The sequence below is a fragment of the Pygoscelis adeliae genome, unplaced genomic scaffold (genome assembly GCF_000699105.1).
Source record: "Pygoscelis adeliae isolate BGI_AS28 unplaced genomic scaffold, ASM69910v1 Scaffold113, whole genome shotgun sequence".
Taxonomy (NCBI): Eukaryota; Metazoa; Chordata; class Aves; order Sphenisciformes; family Spheniscidae; genus Pygoscelis; species Pygoscelis adeliae.
The window spans coordinates 15,127,363-15,140,358 of record NW_008825108.1 but is presented as its reverse complement, the minus strand read 5'-3'; the positions used below and the strand labels follow the sequence as shown (position 1 = coordinate 15,140,358).

The window sequence follows — 12,996 nt, the reverse complement described above, 5'->3', positions numbered from 1 at the left end:
ACCCCGAGTGAGGCGAGGCCCGCAGCGGCCCCTCGGGAGCCGGGCGGGGGCGGGGGGGGAATGGCCGACAAACTAACTTTGGGGGCTGGTAGTCGCCTTTGAACCCTGCCTGGTCCCCAGTGGCTGGAGGGAAATAACGCTGTCATCTCAGGGAGGGGGGGAAGGTGGAGGGAAAAAGGGTCGACAGGCTGAGTATTTAATCACCCCCCCCGCGAAGACGGACGGTTCTTGCTTAGGGGGGGGAGAGGTACAGCAGCGTCGAAGCGCTGTTGAGTAGGTGCAGAGGATTCATGAAGTGAAAACCAAAGAGGTTCGACTGAAAAATAACATTTGCGCTTATAACGTTTGAGGCTGTGCAGCTGTTAGAGCTAAGTAGCACCGGTTACCCCGTTTCTTTCAAGCGTGGCTGCCTTTGTGGAAGGGGTGTTTCAGCAGGGCAAGCACTGGTGGAGGCGTTGGCTTAACGGTGAAGGAGCTGAGTGTCCTCTATCTGACAAGCTTGCAAGCTAAGCGAAGGGCGTAACAGAGTAGGAAAGTAAACATACATTGGTGCTTTAAAATTAAATATTGCCATTAGAATTATTATCTTGCCTGCACTGCGAGCAGAGGCGTTGCTGGTTTGCTTGGAGGCAGCTGAGCTAGCTGAAAGCTAACTGGCTTCGTTGCCAAAAAACAGTTTATGGTGGCTGCATAGTACTGTCCGGCCACCTGATTGATTAGTCGCCATCCCAGGCCCGCAGTAACCTCTGTACTGTTGGGTTTACGTGGCTGTTGAGTCCGAGAATGGTGAGCTAAAAACAGTGTTTCTCAACCCTGAGAGGAGCACAGTGCAGGTAGCTAAATATTGTTTTCTGTTGAATAAAAGTATGATAAGCATTTGTCAACAGAAGGAATTTTGTAGCATTTAAGAAAAATTTGAAGAATAAATTTCACAGCTAGCCTCAAAATCTGTTTTGGTAAAATTTCTACCTCCAACTAAGTTGGCAGTTTGTTTCAGTTGCTGAGCAGTCATTGTTATTCCAAGATCAGGAAGGCTATGTAGGAAGACCCACAGGAACACTGCTTTGAACAGCATTTTAGTTTAGATTGAAGGAAAGCTCTTTTCCCAGCATGTCTCTTAATATGTGATTTATCATGAAACAATCATGAAAATGAGGGGAAATAAATTATTTATATTGCTTTAGAGAGTGTGAGTGCCACGTGGATGATCAAAACAAGTTTGAGTGCTGATACGTATTTATATTCAAACGTATGGCGTCAGTATAAAGGTGATGGCAAAAATACAGCTGTTTTATCTAGCCATTGAATTGTGCTGCATTATAAGTATCATGGTCCTGTAGAAGGGGTGCTGAGATTCGATTTATAGAGATCTCTTGCCCTACATTAGCAACTACTACTGATGTGAATTGCAAGTTTTATTCCCTTGCCTTTTACCACCCCAAGGAAGTCCTCTGCTGCTCTGTGGTTTTGGGTCTGAGCCTCTTCTGAACGTTTTAACTATGACCTAATCTTAGCTGACCTGACTGCCCTTCTTTGTTTTATTTCTTCACCTTTCTGACTTGTGCAGCGGTGGCAGCTCCTGAATAAATTCTGTTCACTTCCTCTTTCCATTTTCCTTTTTTTGTGTCTCGTTTACACCAGAGAACAGATTCTGATGATGAGTAAGGGGATATTGAGAGCAGGAGCAGGTTTTGGCAAAGTTGCCCTTAAGCGAAAATAATAAGTTTCTCTACCAGACTTTGGCTTTCACTACAGATTATTTTATTTCCCTTCTGAAGCAGGCTGACTGTGGGGAAGGCAGTGAGTGCTGTGTTGCAAGGATAACGGTGGTGGAAGCAAATGTTCTCAGGCTCTTCTTGGAGAGGGTGCAATTGGTGGCATGACCTTCAGTTGAAAGAAGCCATCCTCTTACTGAGAGCCTTCTTTGGACCTACGTAGTAACATCCCAGGCTAAGCTTTGTTACTCATGGGGCATGCTGTATAATATATGTAATGCTGCTATTGGGTTTACACAATCGAAGTAGGCGGGATTTGAGAAGGCTGAACCTCTAACTGGTCCTTGAGAGGTTATCGTGTTCTTGCTAGCGTTATTCCTTGCATTCTGGCAGACACTCAGAGCCAGATGCATCAAAAGCTTGCTCTGTTTCCTTGGTAACTTCAAAACTTAAATGGCAGCAAATTCAAAAGATTGGGGAAGGGGTGAAGACATGCACATTTATCCTGTGAATCTCAGGTATCTTTCTCGCAAAATCAGCTAAGTTTGCAGTTTTGGAACACTGTGGGCCTGCATAAGCGAGTCATTGCCACGTGTGGCTTTTGGGGGAAACCTGCAGCTTCGGGGGGTTGAGGGTGGGATCTAGGGTTTGCCAAGAAGTAGCCCAACTGACTGGTGTCTTCTGTAGCATTCAGGTGACACTGGGCACTCCAGGCTCTCTCCCCAGCTTCTCTTGTGTGGGAATACCTCACTGCAGAACCAAATATTTTGTGCATTGAAGTTCCATTAACAGATGGTAATAAACATTACCAAAATAACTGATTGTTAATTAAAAGGAAAGAAGAGCTAAGGGAAGAGGAGTTAGGAATGCTCCATTCCTATTTAGGGAGTAAAACAAAATGACTCTTGTAAACAGTCTGTAGGCACTTGTTCACATCTGGATGTTTCTGTTGTCCATCATACTGCCAGTAATTTTTACAGCTAATAGTTTTTACATCCTACAGTCATGGTCAGGTCAGGTTTAATGACCACATGAATCTCGCTCTTACAATTTCAAAATTGAAAGCAGAGATTTTTTTTTAATTATTTAAATTTTAAATTATTATTGCTCATGATTCTAAGGAATATTGCTTCCTTAACAGTAGTCATTTAACAGTGCTCAGAATTCAAGTTATGGTTTATGTATCGTATGTGGTTATATGCTACAGTTGAAAGAAACTTGATATGCACCAGAGAAATCTGTAAGCACATTTCAAATACCCTGATATCTGTCTGGTAACAGATGAGAGCCAAGAGTGGTCTGAACGTTCGTGTTGCCATTACCATAACTGCTTGACTGTACGTGCATCATAATGAGCCTTAATTTCCCTTTAATTTGTGTATTGCTGATTCATTAAGTAAATTACATATCTTCGCCCACTTTCTTTTAATTTAGTTCTCTTTCCAATGTAATTTGTCTGACCGTTTGCATATATTTTCAGAATTGATTTATTTTTTTTCTATGAATGTGTACACTCTTCATTTTCCTTTTCAAGTAGGTTAGAGGGTTGAAAAGTTAGTTATGGATTACATAATATTGTGTGGGCTCTCAACACTGTAAGAAAGCTTAATTGCTGAAACACAAAATACAGAAATTCTTTGCATTTGTGTGTATTTACTTTTTGAACAGAATTTAAGTCCTGCACTGGAAATATCCACATTTCCCACTTATCAGATAATCCGAAGTATGACATATATTAAGAGGTACTCTGTTAAACAAAAATTACTAACAAAAGGTTCTGTTACTAACTGTGTCTAGTAAGACAAAAAAGCTCCACAAATACTATTTCTAAAATGAGGACCAGACCTAACTTTTTTCAAATGAAGTCAGAGTATTTTGTCTGACTTCAGCAGAACTACTTTCTGAGCAAGTGTTGCAGGATCAAGCCTTTTAAAACATCTTGGCCATGGGTTCTGAAACCCTTGGCCAGCAGAAATCCACAGAAATTCTGCTGCTGAACTCTGGAGCAAATATCCAACTGGAAATAATTTGGATAATTATTGGAATAACATGTAAGTGACACCCTGATTAGCATTTAGTATTTAAAATTTTTAAAAAAGATTATTTTATTCTTTTTGTAAGGAAAGGCTACCTTGTAAGGAACAATGAGATATTCTTTATTTGAAAAGAAGAAAGAAAGAAAAAAAAAGTTGTTTTTGTTTGTGTTTTTGTTTGTTTTTTTCAACTGCTTGAAAAAAGATTTCCACTTCATGATAAAGAGAGACTTGAGAAATGGCTGCGGAATATGAAACGAGATGCATGGACTCCAAGTAAGCACCAGCTTCTATGCAGTGATCATTTTACCCCCGATTCCCTTGATGTGCGATGGGGTATACGATACTTGAAGCATACTGCTGTACCAACAATTTTCTCTTCCCCAGATGATGAGGTAATGTATTCCTATCTTTTTTATTGTACAGAGCTAACCAACTATTTATGTAATACAGATGTTGTAATTACCTGTAATATATTCATATTTTATTTTAAAAATAGAATTCCCATCCATCAAAATATATTATCAACAGGACTGACACAAAACAAGTATGTGATTCCATAGTGTAAAGGAAGAACAACTTGCCATACTTTGACTGGAGGTTCAAGATCTTTTTTAACTGGAAAATACAGAAGCATTTCCTACAGGAAATTTTCCATGCGAAAATAAATTTTCTGTGAGAATATTATGATTCTCAATATTTGTTCCTGTGCAATTACTCTTAATTAATATTTTAATGTTCTTTTAAGGCCTTTTATTAACTGTACATAAATACTGGCTTTGGAATGTATTAGTTTAAAACTACACATTTCTCTTTCCTGTCCCTAACCTCTCCAATACCTAAGAACTCAGGAGTGTAGGCTGCTGAAGATATCCCACAAAGACTATTCCATCTTGCCTTTCACCGAGTTGTACTATTGGTTACATAAAAATACTGTGCTACGCAGGCACCTAATCTTGATCAAAGCTATGCTAATTCTCTTCTGGCACATAACTATCTTCCTCTGGATCATCATGTTGGAGGTGGGAGAAATGGAAGGACTGGAATTAAGGCTGAATTGCTGAAACCAAAATGTGTGACTAATTAATTTTACAAAAGTTTCTTTTTAGTCATTAAGTTCTCTGTCTTCTCGGATAGCTGCAAGTGTTGTCCAGACTGCTTGTGACTCTGTAGAGTGAAAAGCAATCTTGATAAATCTCTCAAATATAAAAATAAAATATCTTGCAATTTATGGCAGTAGTAACTTAGCAATAAATATCTTTGCTTCCTACTCCACCACCCCGCTTCAATATATCCCTCACTTTCCTGTGCTGTTGCTGTAACAGGGAGCCCTAGCTTTGGAACTGGGCTTTGCTGCCCTGTGCTTCTGTGCAATTACAGATAAACTACGTGATTTCCCCCTAAAGAAAAATTGGCTTTTCCCCACCTCTTCATTCTCTCTTGTTTTGCGTGTGACCATAGACCAGTCATAGTATACTTACAAAGATGGACAGTGGAGTTATGCAGGTAACAAACTTTTTATGCAGTGGTGTTGCCAAGAGCATACCAATGGCTTCTCTAAATTATTTTTGCGTCAGCAATATATATCTGGGAAATCCCAGGTAGATTTATCCAGTTTGGAAAAAGAATATTCTGTGCTTCCTTTCAATGTATCCATCACTTCCCTGCTATTGAAAGAAAAGAGATGCCAGTTCTTCACATCCATGATACTGTGAACTTGCTTTCCTGGGGTCTCACTTCTCTCTCTGGCTGCACTTTTCTTGACATCAAGACATATCCTGTCAGTGACCACCTCGGCAAATCAGCAATATCCTTTGACTTGGCCACTGGTTCTGTAGTTGCCCCAAACCCAAATTTTCTACATAGACTGAATATTCACAAAGACATGGGAAAGAGCTCTCCTAATTCTGAGGGAGAATCCCTTGTTAGTGTGCTCCTGACTTAATGTAGAGGAACAAGAAGCTAAGGTCCCCAGCTGCCTTTCAGCACTCCTCTATAAACCCTTGATCTGGTAAACTGAAAGCGAGGAGTTGCAATGTTTGTGTATTGTTCGCCACCACCTTGCTTTACGTATTACGGAGCAAGTGAAGGATGTCTTCCTAGAAATGCTTAATGACTCTTCAGGAAACATTTCATATTATTTCTTCCTCCAAATAAAGAATGTTTGTGTCTCAAGAGCAGTGTTAGTTGCTTGCGTTTCAATATCGGTAACCGTTCTACATTAGTTTGCAAGGATTTTTATTTTGAAGACTGTCGTAAGAGTATGGGGGCAGGGACCGATGGACAAGGAAGCTTTTCAATGAAAGTAAAGGTCTTTCTTCAAGCAGCTCTATCCTGAGAGGTGTTTTGGTGCCTTTCCTTCAGCCTTAATGGCAGTTCTGATAGGCAAGAATTTGGGGGACATTTCCCTAATTTATTTCATAAGAGTTTTGTCTAGTTAAAAGATTTAGTCTGAGAAGATCTTTTTCAGCTCCTGGTAGAACAGAGAAAGGGAAATACTTCATTCTCTCAAAATCCCTAAGATTGATGTGATGTTAAGCATCGCCTTTAAAAAGATAAAGGTAACCAAATGAATTCTATTTTTTAATACATTTTTTCAGTCCTTTTAAGACTGAAGTTTCATATAAAATCAAATTACAAAGTTTAATGTGTTTATGATACTTCAGACTACATACATACTTTTATGAACATACACTTCGAAATTATCTTTTCCATCATAATTGTTTTTTTCAGCCTGGCCTCTTTTTTTTTTTTTTCCCCTTTCTTTTTTTCTGTTTTTCTTCCCCTCCTCTCCTATTTGTTTTTTTGTTTTTGTTTTTGTTTTTTGCCTGGCCTGTATTTAGTTAACAAAGTTAAAGTTGCTTCTTGTTGTGTTTGTTTGTTCTGGGTGCTTTTGGTTTTGTTTTTCAGTCCATAGGCCTAACATGAGTACAAGTTCTGTAGCTTGGTCCTTCAGAATCAAACCTACTAGAAAAAAATAAGACACTCACTATTAGTGTATTTTTGGTTTACTGACTGACGTACTAAAAAGCTTGTTTGGATACTGATCTTAAATTTAATCATGTGGTGATGTAGTTCACATGGAGGAGGGGAAAAGAAGGTGGCTAAAAAAGGCTAAGCTTCAGATTGTCCCTCTTTCAGTAACAACTTCTGTTTAAAGTCCTGTTAAAATTGTATCCTTCTGCGAAGATTTCTATCCATCCAAAAAAAAGGTCTCCATTTTTATGAATTGTGAAGTTTAGTTGTCAGAATTTAATTGCTCGTTTTAAAATCAGCCTACGTGATTGTGCATGAATATGTTTCACTGTTCTGCAAGCCTCTGTGCATAATCTTTTTTTGTTGTTGTTAAATTGTCTTTGGGGTAGACTGCATGACTAAAAATTTGCTATATCTTTCTAAAACAACTTTGTTGCATCTTTAATGCAAAAATCTTGTACTGTGTCTATTTAATATACGTACATTTAATACAATGTTTCAGGTGGTAATGGGAGATGCTAGCCAGTCTTTGTCAGACAGATTTGTGTAGCCACTTCTCTTTAAGTGCTTTTACAACTACGATGACTCATGTAAATCAGTAAAGTTCCAGAGTTTGAAAAGTGAAAAAAAAAAAAAAAGTATTATTTCCTTTAGAACTTTAAAACAGTATTTTAACATTTAGGACCTGAAGCAAAGTTATGGAAGATGCTTACATGAATTTTCAGGTCTCTGGTGTAATTTTTAAACAGTGCTCATCTAAATTACTCCTTATGCAGTACCATGCTATAGAATGAGGTTTGCCCATTTTTTTAATGCTTAAGTGATTTCCTAGTTACAAGGTGGTTGTTTTTGGTTTTTTTTTCTCCAGGAAAAAGATTCTTCTCAGAACAGCCCACAAGAGATAAAGAGAGAAGACCCGGAAGAAACAAATACAAATGTAGTGTCAGCGAAAGCATCTGTATCACTTGAACCTTGTACGCCAAAGAGAAACCCTGTAATTGCAGAAAACGTAGATGAAAAAGTAGATGTAGTTTGCTCAACTGCATTGAGTAAACCTTTACAAATTCAAAAACTGCAACTTCAAAATGGAGAAGACTTTCAGGCAGACGGTGTCGCTGTTGACAGTTCATCTAAGCAGCATATACATCAACCTAATCCTATTTTAATGGCAGCAGCAGTCCAGAGCATGGAAGCTACCAGTGTTCATACTTCTGCAGAGGATCCACTAGGTTGTACAGCTACAGTCTTGCAATTTACAAACCCTAACTACTTGAATTCATCTCTGAAACTGCAAAATGCTTTAGGTTCAATTACTGACTATGCAATTGAAAATCCTAACTCTCATGTTGTAGGCTGCTCTGTTGAAGTACAGCCAACAAGTGAAAATGCAGTTTTACTGAGTACAGTCACACAAACTATTGAACAGTTCAGTGGAAATGAAGAATCTGTCATTGCTATTATTGTGCCAGCCGAGAGTCCAGAAAAGCCTGAAATAGTAAATAGTTCTTTCCTGCCTATTAAGCAAGAGTTTCTTGACACAGAGGAGACAGAAACAGATAAATCTGTGTATATGAATGCATATAGTGGAAGTGACGTATTACAAACTGAGCATTCATACTGCAAACAAGACATAGACAGAGATCACCTTTGGCAAAAAATTTCAAAGCTCCACTCTAAGATAACTCTACTTGAAATGCAGGAGATAAAAACTTTGGGGAGACTCAGGTCCTTGGAAGCTCTTATTGGACAATTGAAGCAAGAAAACCTGCTTTCTGAAGAAAAGCTGAAGATTGTAGAAAACTGCTTTACAACACTTGAAGTGACTATGATACAGTAAAGGCTTTCGATCATTGTCCTAAAATATCTTTTAGCCTCTTTGACTGTCCTTTTGGACAAATTAACTTTTGTTTCAGTCATGGTATTTTAAACATCTAATGCAAATTGTGCGAATAGCAAATATTCTTTAAAATGTTACATCAACCACTACCAAAGCTAGGTGGTAGAATATTGCTTATAAAACATGACTTGCAAGTAAGCTTTAAAAAAAAATAAAACCTGTTAAAGTTTTTTTAAAAAGTATATGAATTGTATCAGTAAAGATAAGTTAAACCTTTCTAGCTGCAGGCTCCTCTGAAACATGCAACTCCTGCATTTGGGGCAGCGGTCGAATGGACAGAATAAGCATGTAGGATGGACAGTTATAAAACTGTTGTTTAAAAAAAAAAAAAAGTGTCCCAATTCTCTTTCAAATGAGTAATGAGGTATGTAATACACGTTGTCCAGTGAGGCCACAATTACTCTTTAATCGTCTGTTCATCTAACATTTGTTCTGATAGTTTTTTGTACACTTTGACCTTATTAAAATTGTTTCTGCAATAAAAGGTGTTTCCTTTCATTTAGTTCTAGAAACAAAAATTCTATAAGAATATTGTTACAGCGAACAGGTCCATCTCTTTTTTTGGATGATTCAGCTCAAATGGAAAGAACCATCTTAAATAGTGATGTTTTTGCTGGTTAGTAAAAGGGAAAGCTCTGACTATTCAGTGAGTGCTATCTGCTCAGCATTGATCCTCTTACGATCTATAGCTGGGTAATGCATATACCCTTAATAATACACTGAAGAAAACAGTGCTTTGCAGAGCATATTGCTAGTGAAAATAGCAGAATATGGCTCATTATTTTTCTATATCTTTCTTGCTCTTCAAGAAATGGAATTACAAGACTAGAAATCCACTCCCCTGTATTGATTTTATTGTTTCTAAGCGCACAGGATACCACTACAGTGGAAAGATACTGACAATTCATTTTGAGGGAAATTATTTGCTTAAATACTTTCTGCTTATTCTGTCTGCGTGCCACACCTTAGATCTAGAGTTCACTGTACGGTCTAGTACGGTGAACTAGTATTAGATCGTCTAGTCCCAACTGTACATCGCAGTTGGACTAGATGATCATTGTAGGTCCCTTCCAACTGAACTAGTCTAGTCCAGCCTATTCTACAATGATTAGATTATTTGATGGACTTGGATGTATTTTCCTTTATTCAAAAGTGTGTGACCACCATCAGTTCAGTCTAGGACTGAAGTAAATGGGTTCCTTTGCAGTCTGTTACTTGTATGCTCTATCAGACATGTTCTAAACTGGTAATCTTTTCATAAGGAATTGAGGATCAAGCAACACCAATTACAAGATAAGTTGCAAACTAGTCAAATTTCAGATAATTTTTGAGTCTCAGAGTAGCTGCCTGGAAGTTGGTCTGCTAAAGCACAGTGATCTAAGAGGTTAGTCTGTATCAGTAACCACTGTAGTAGGCTTGTTTTGTCCTTCAACTTGTTGACTTCTTTCAGGCTCTAAGCACAGGATGTGCATGGGAAAATTCCTGAAGAAGATAAACATAAGTTATAATATGATGTATTATTTACTGGGACTCTGTGACACACTCATTTCTTTCCCTCTTAGTAGAGAGTGCTGTCCCTGTAACAAAAGAACGTGCTGTTCTGCCTTGTGTGCTCTGAAGTCACAAGGGGTGTCCTGTGTCCTCTAGACACATTGCTGCTATACAGGGTCCAATCTTGTGAACGTTGTCCAGGTGGCCTCTCTGAACTGCATATTTTGTAATTTTTTATAAAGTAAGAGATCTTTCAAAGTTATTTACAAAATGCTATATGAAATTGCTAAATGATTTGGCAATTTTAGAGATTTCATGGATGTCGCTACAAATCCTCTGCTAACACTGTATATTTTAAGACTTACCACCCAGTTCAAAAGTCTGCTGTAGGTCTTCAATGGCAATGAGAGCTTAGACACGGCGAAAGAGTTACGACACTTTAAGCTGTTGTCTCAGCAAAGCTCTATTCCTGAAGAAAAGGTGGGGGGGTTTAACATGGTATTTACATTTCTGATATATTTTTGCCTTTACTAACACTTCCCAGTATTGAAATTGAGAACGTTATTTGTGGCGTAGATTTCTTTAAACCTGGGAAAAAACAAATGCTCAATTTTCCTTTTTTGTATGGAGTTTCTTGGGACTATAGCAGAAAAACTCAGTAACTTTACAGGCCTGTCACCAAGTCTATGAATTTCCCTGCTACAGGGTGACTTGGTCCAATGTGCCTAGGTGGACATAAGAGGCCTCTGCCTCTCTTCTTTACACGCGGCTTTTTGTGCCAAGTAGGTCATTATTAAGGCCTACAAGTAGCACTTCTCACCTGGGCCTATTACCTGACTGTTGCCTAAAGTAACACCTGCTCTCTTACCAAGCAGGATATTACAGCTGTTAAGCAAACATGTCTAACAATAGATGTTAAATAATATGACAATTTATTAACCTGGTGTTTTCAAGTAGAGCTTTACAACTTTAGGTTTAAGTTTACCAGTTTTCCTTAATTCTAAATTTGACATGTGGTTGCTCTCAGTGTGTCGGATCATAGTGTGTCCATCCCATCTTGGTGTGTCCATCCCACCTCGGTATGTCCATCCCATCCAGGTTCATGGTTTCTGCAGTGGCCAGCATCACCAACTTCAAAAAAAAAAAAGCCAGAGACTGCCTGAAAACAAGATGATTTTGTATGTAGCATTTCTCAGGACCAGTCTTGTAGCGATGAAGAGGTTGAAACTCCACAAAGCAGTTTGAAGGTAGACCAGAATCCATGCTGTGTTTTTGCAGGTGACTATTGCAAATTGATTCCAATAAATTATTTTGGGCAGAGAACTTCTGTATTCATTTTAAAATATTTAGTATTATAGCTGGCTATTGTTGCTTACAGGAAAATATGGCTAGGTCCTTTGCTTCAAAGGTACACTGACACGGAATTACTCAGGCTAATTATTACGAGGAAGGAAAAACACCGTGTTGGAAATCGCCACACCCCACTGAATTAGGTGCTGACATGTACGTGTTGTTTTCAGTGTTTCCTAATCATAAAGCTGTATAGCCTTTGCACGCAATTTTATTTCACTAAACTTTATGGACTCTTGAAGGTGCTCTGTTATTCCTTGAGATCCAATGGAAACTGCTTTGGTGCAGTTGCAGCTCAGCATCAAAGTAGTACACTGAATCATCATTCCTTCTGTAAGGTATCAGGCTTATCTTGATCAAAGTTAAATGTTCTTATTTATCTTCTCAATAATTTTGCATTTGCATCAACATTGTTTTTAAACTTTTGACTGCCTGTTTCCACTGATGGAATTAATTACTTCAACACTTTACAGATTTAACAGATGTGGACTCTTTTCTTAATTCACCTCTTGAAAAGCTGTATTTCTTTTCCACTGGCTACTGTAGGAATTTGGCATTTGGCTTTCTCCTAGATCTTCATTTAAATTCCACCAATTTTATTAAACTTATCTACAAGCAGTGTAGTTGCATCTGGAATAAACTGGTGCCCGTTTCCCCTGGTTCTCCATCTTCTTTACAAGGTGGAGTGTGAAGTTTTATTTAGCTCATTCCGAATGCAGTGCCAGCTACAAGGGATTTTTTTCTTTTTCCCGGACTCATAAGTGTCTGGGACTTCTGTACTTTCTTGCTTCAGTGGCACAAATACTGACTGCACTCTTGCATGCTTCACAAGCATTCATTAAAAGTCTGTCTAGATCTCTCATTAGATGTCTTTGATATCTTTTTACTCTCCTTTACCGCAGTGAAGTTGTAATTATTCTTCCTTTCCACTTAAACTCTCTCCTACTCTGAGACTTGGCTCCTGCATTAGAAAAACCAGCAGCAGATGTGGGCTCACTCAAAATGCCATCTTTGTAATAATTTATCTTCTCTGTCGTCTTCTGTTTTGCCCAAGCTAGTCTATGATGACGGGTGCTCTGGGCCAGTGCCATGGGGTCCAGCTGTGCCCACCTTGGCCATGGGGCAGTAACCCTCCTGTGAAGGGACCCCCCCACCTCACTGCTGGGTTCTAATGACACAGTTCATAAATTCATGCTAGGTGCTGTCTTCTCGTCAGTAAACTTGAAGCTACATGTTGCATTTTAAAATTACACTTCCCTCCATCTCCCAACTTCTGTAATAGATTGATTTCCTTCATACCTAACCACGCGTTGGTCCCAACTGCCTTGTGTACAACTTGATGCCTCCCCTCACTGGATAATGCTGCTTAACTGCAGGCTAATGTCATACATGCAAATCCGCACTCCTGCACTTCAGCCTGTACCCAGCGCTGCCTTAACAAAGCACGAGGCACAGCCTAGCCCAGCCCTTCCATGTCTCGGTGAGATGGTGTAACACCCAGGGACCCCATCACGTCGCCAGGTGAGGGCTCATG

The 12,996-nt window shown here is 38.9% G+C and overlaps 1 protein-coding gene across 4 annotated transcripts; it reads left to right on the top strand.

Moving 5' to 3' along the window:
* The first annotated feature begins 739 nt into the window (after positions 1–739).
* THAP5 (THAP domain containing 5) lies at positions 740–11,219 on the top strand. 4 transcript variants are annotated; one of them, XM_009327633.1, is made up of 3 exons: positions 740–833; positions 3,954–4,143; positions 7,593–11,219. In XM_009327633.1, exons 2-3 carry the CDS (start codon positions 4,000–4,002, stop codon positions 8,559–8,561), a joined length of 1,113 nt encoding a protein of 370 aa, XP_009325908.1. In that variant the 5' UTR covers positions 740–833; positions 3,954–3,999; the 3' UTR covers positions 8,562–11,219. The 4 variants fall into 4 exon arrangements, with proteins under 4 accessions (XP_009325908.1, XP_009325907.1, XP_009325909.1 ...); XM_009327632.1 differs by lacking the exon at positions 740–833 and adding an exon at positions 2,132–2,233; XM_009327634.1 differs by lacking the exon at positions 740–833 and adding an exon at positions 2,340–2,510.
* Positions 11,220–12,996: the final 1,777 nt, after the last annotated feature.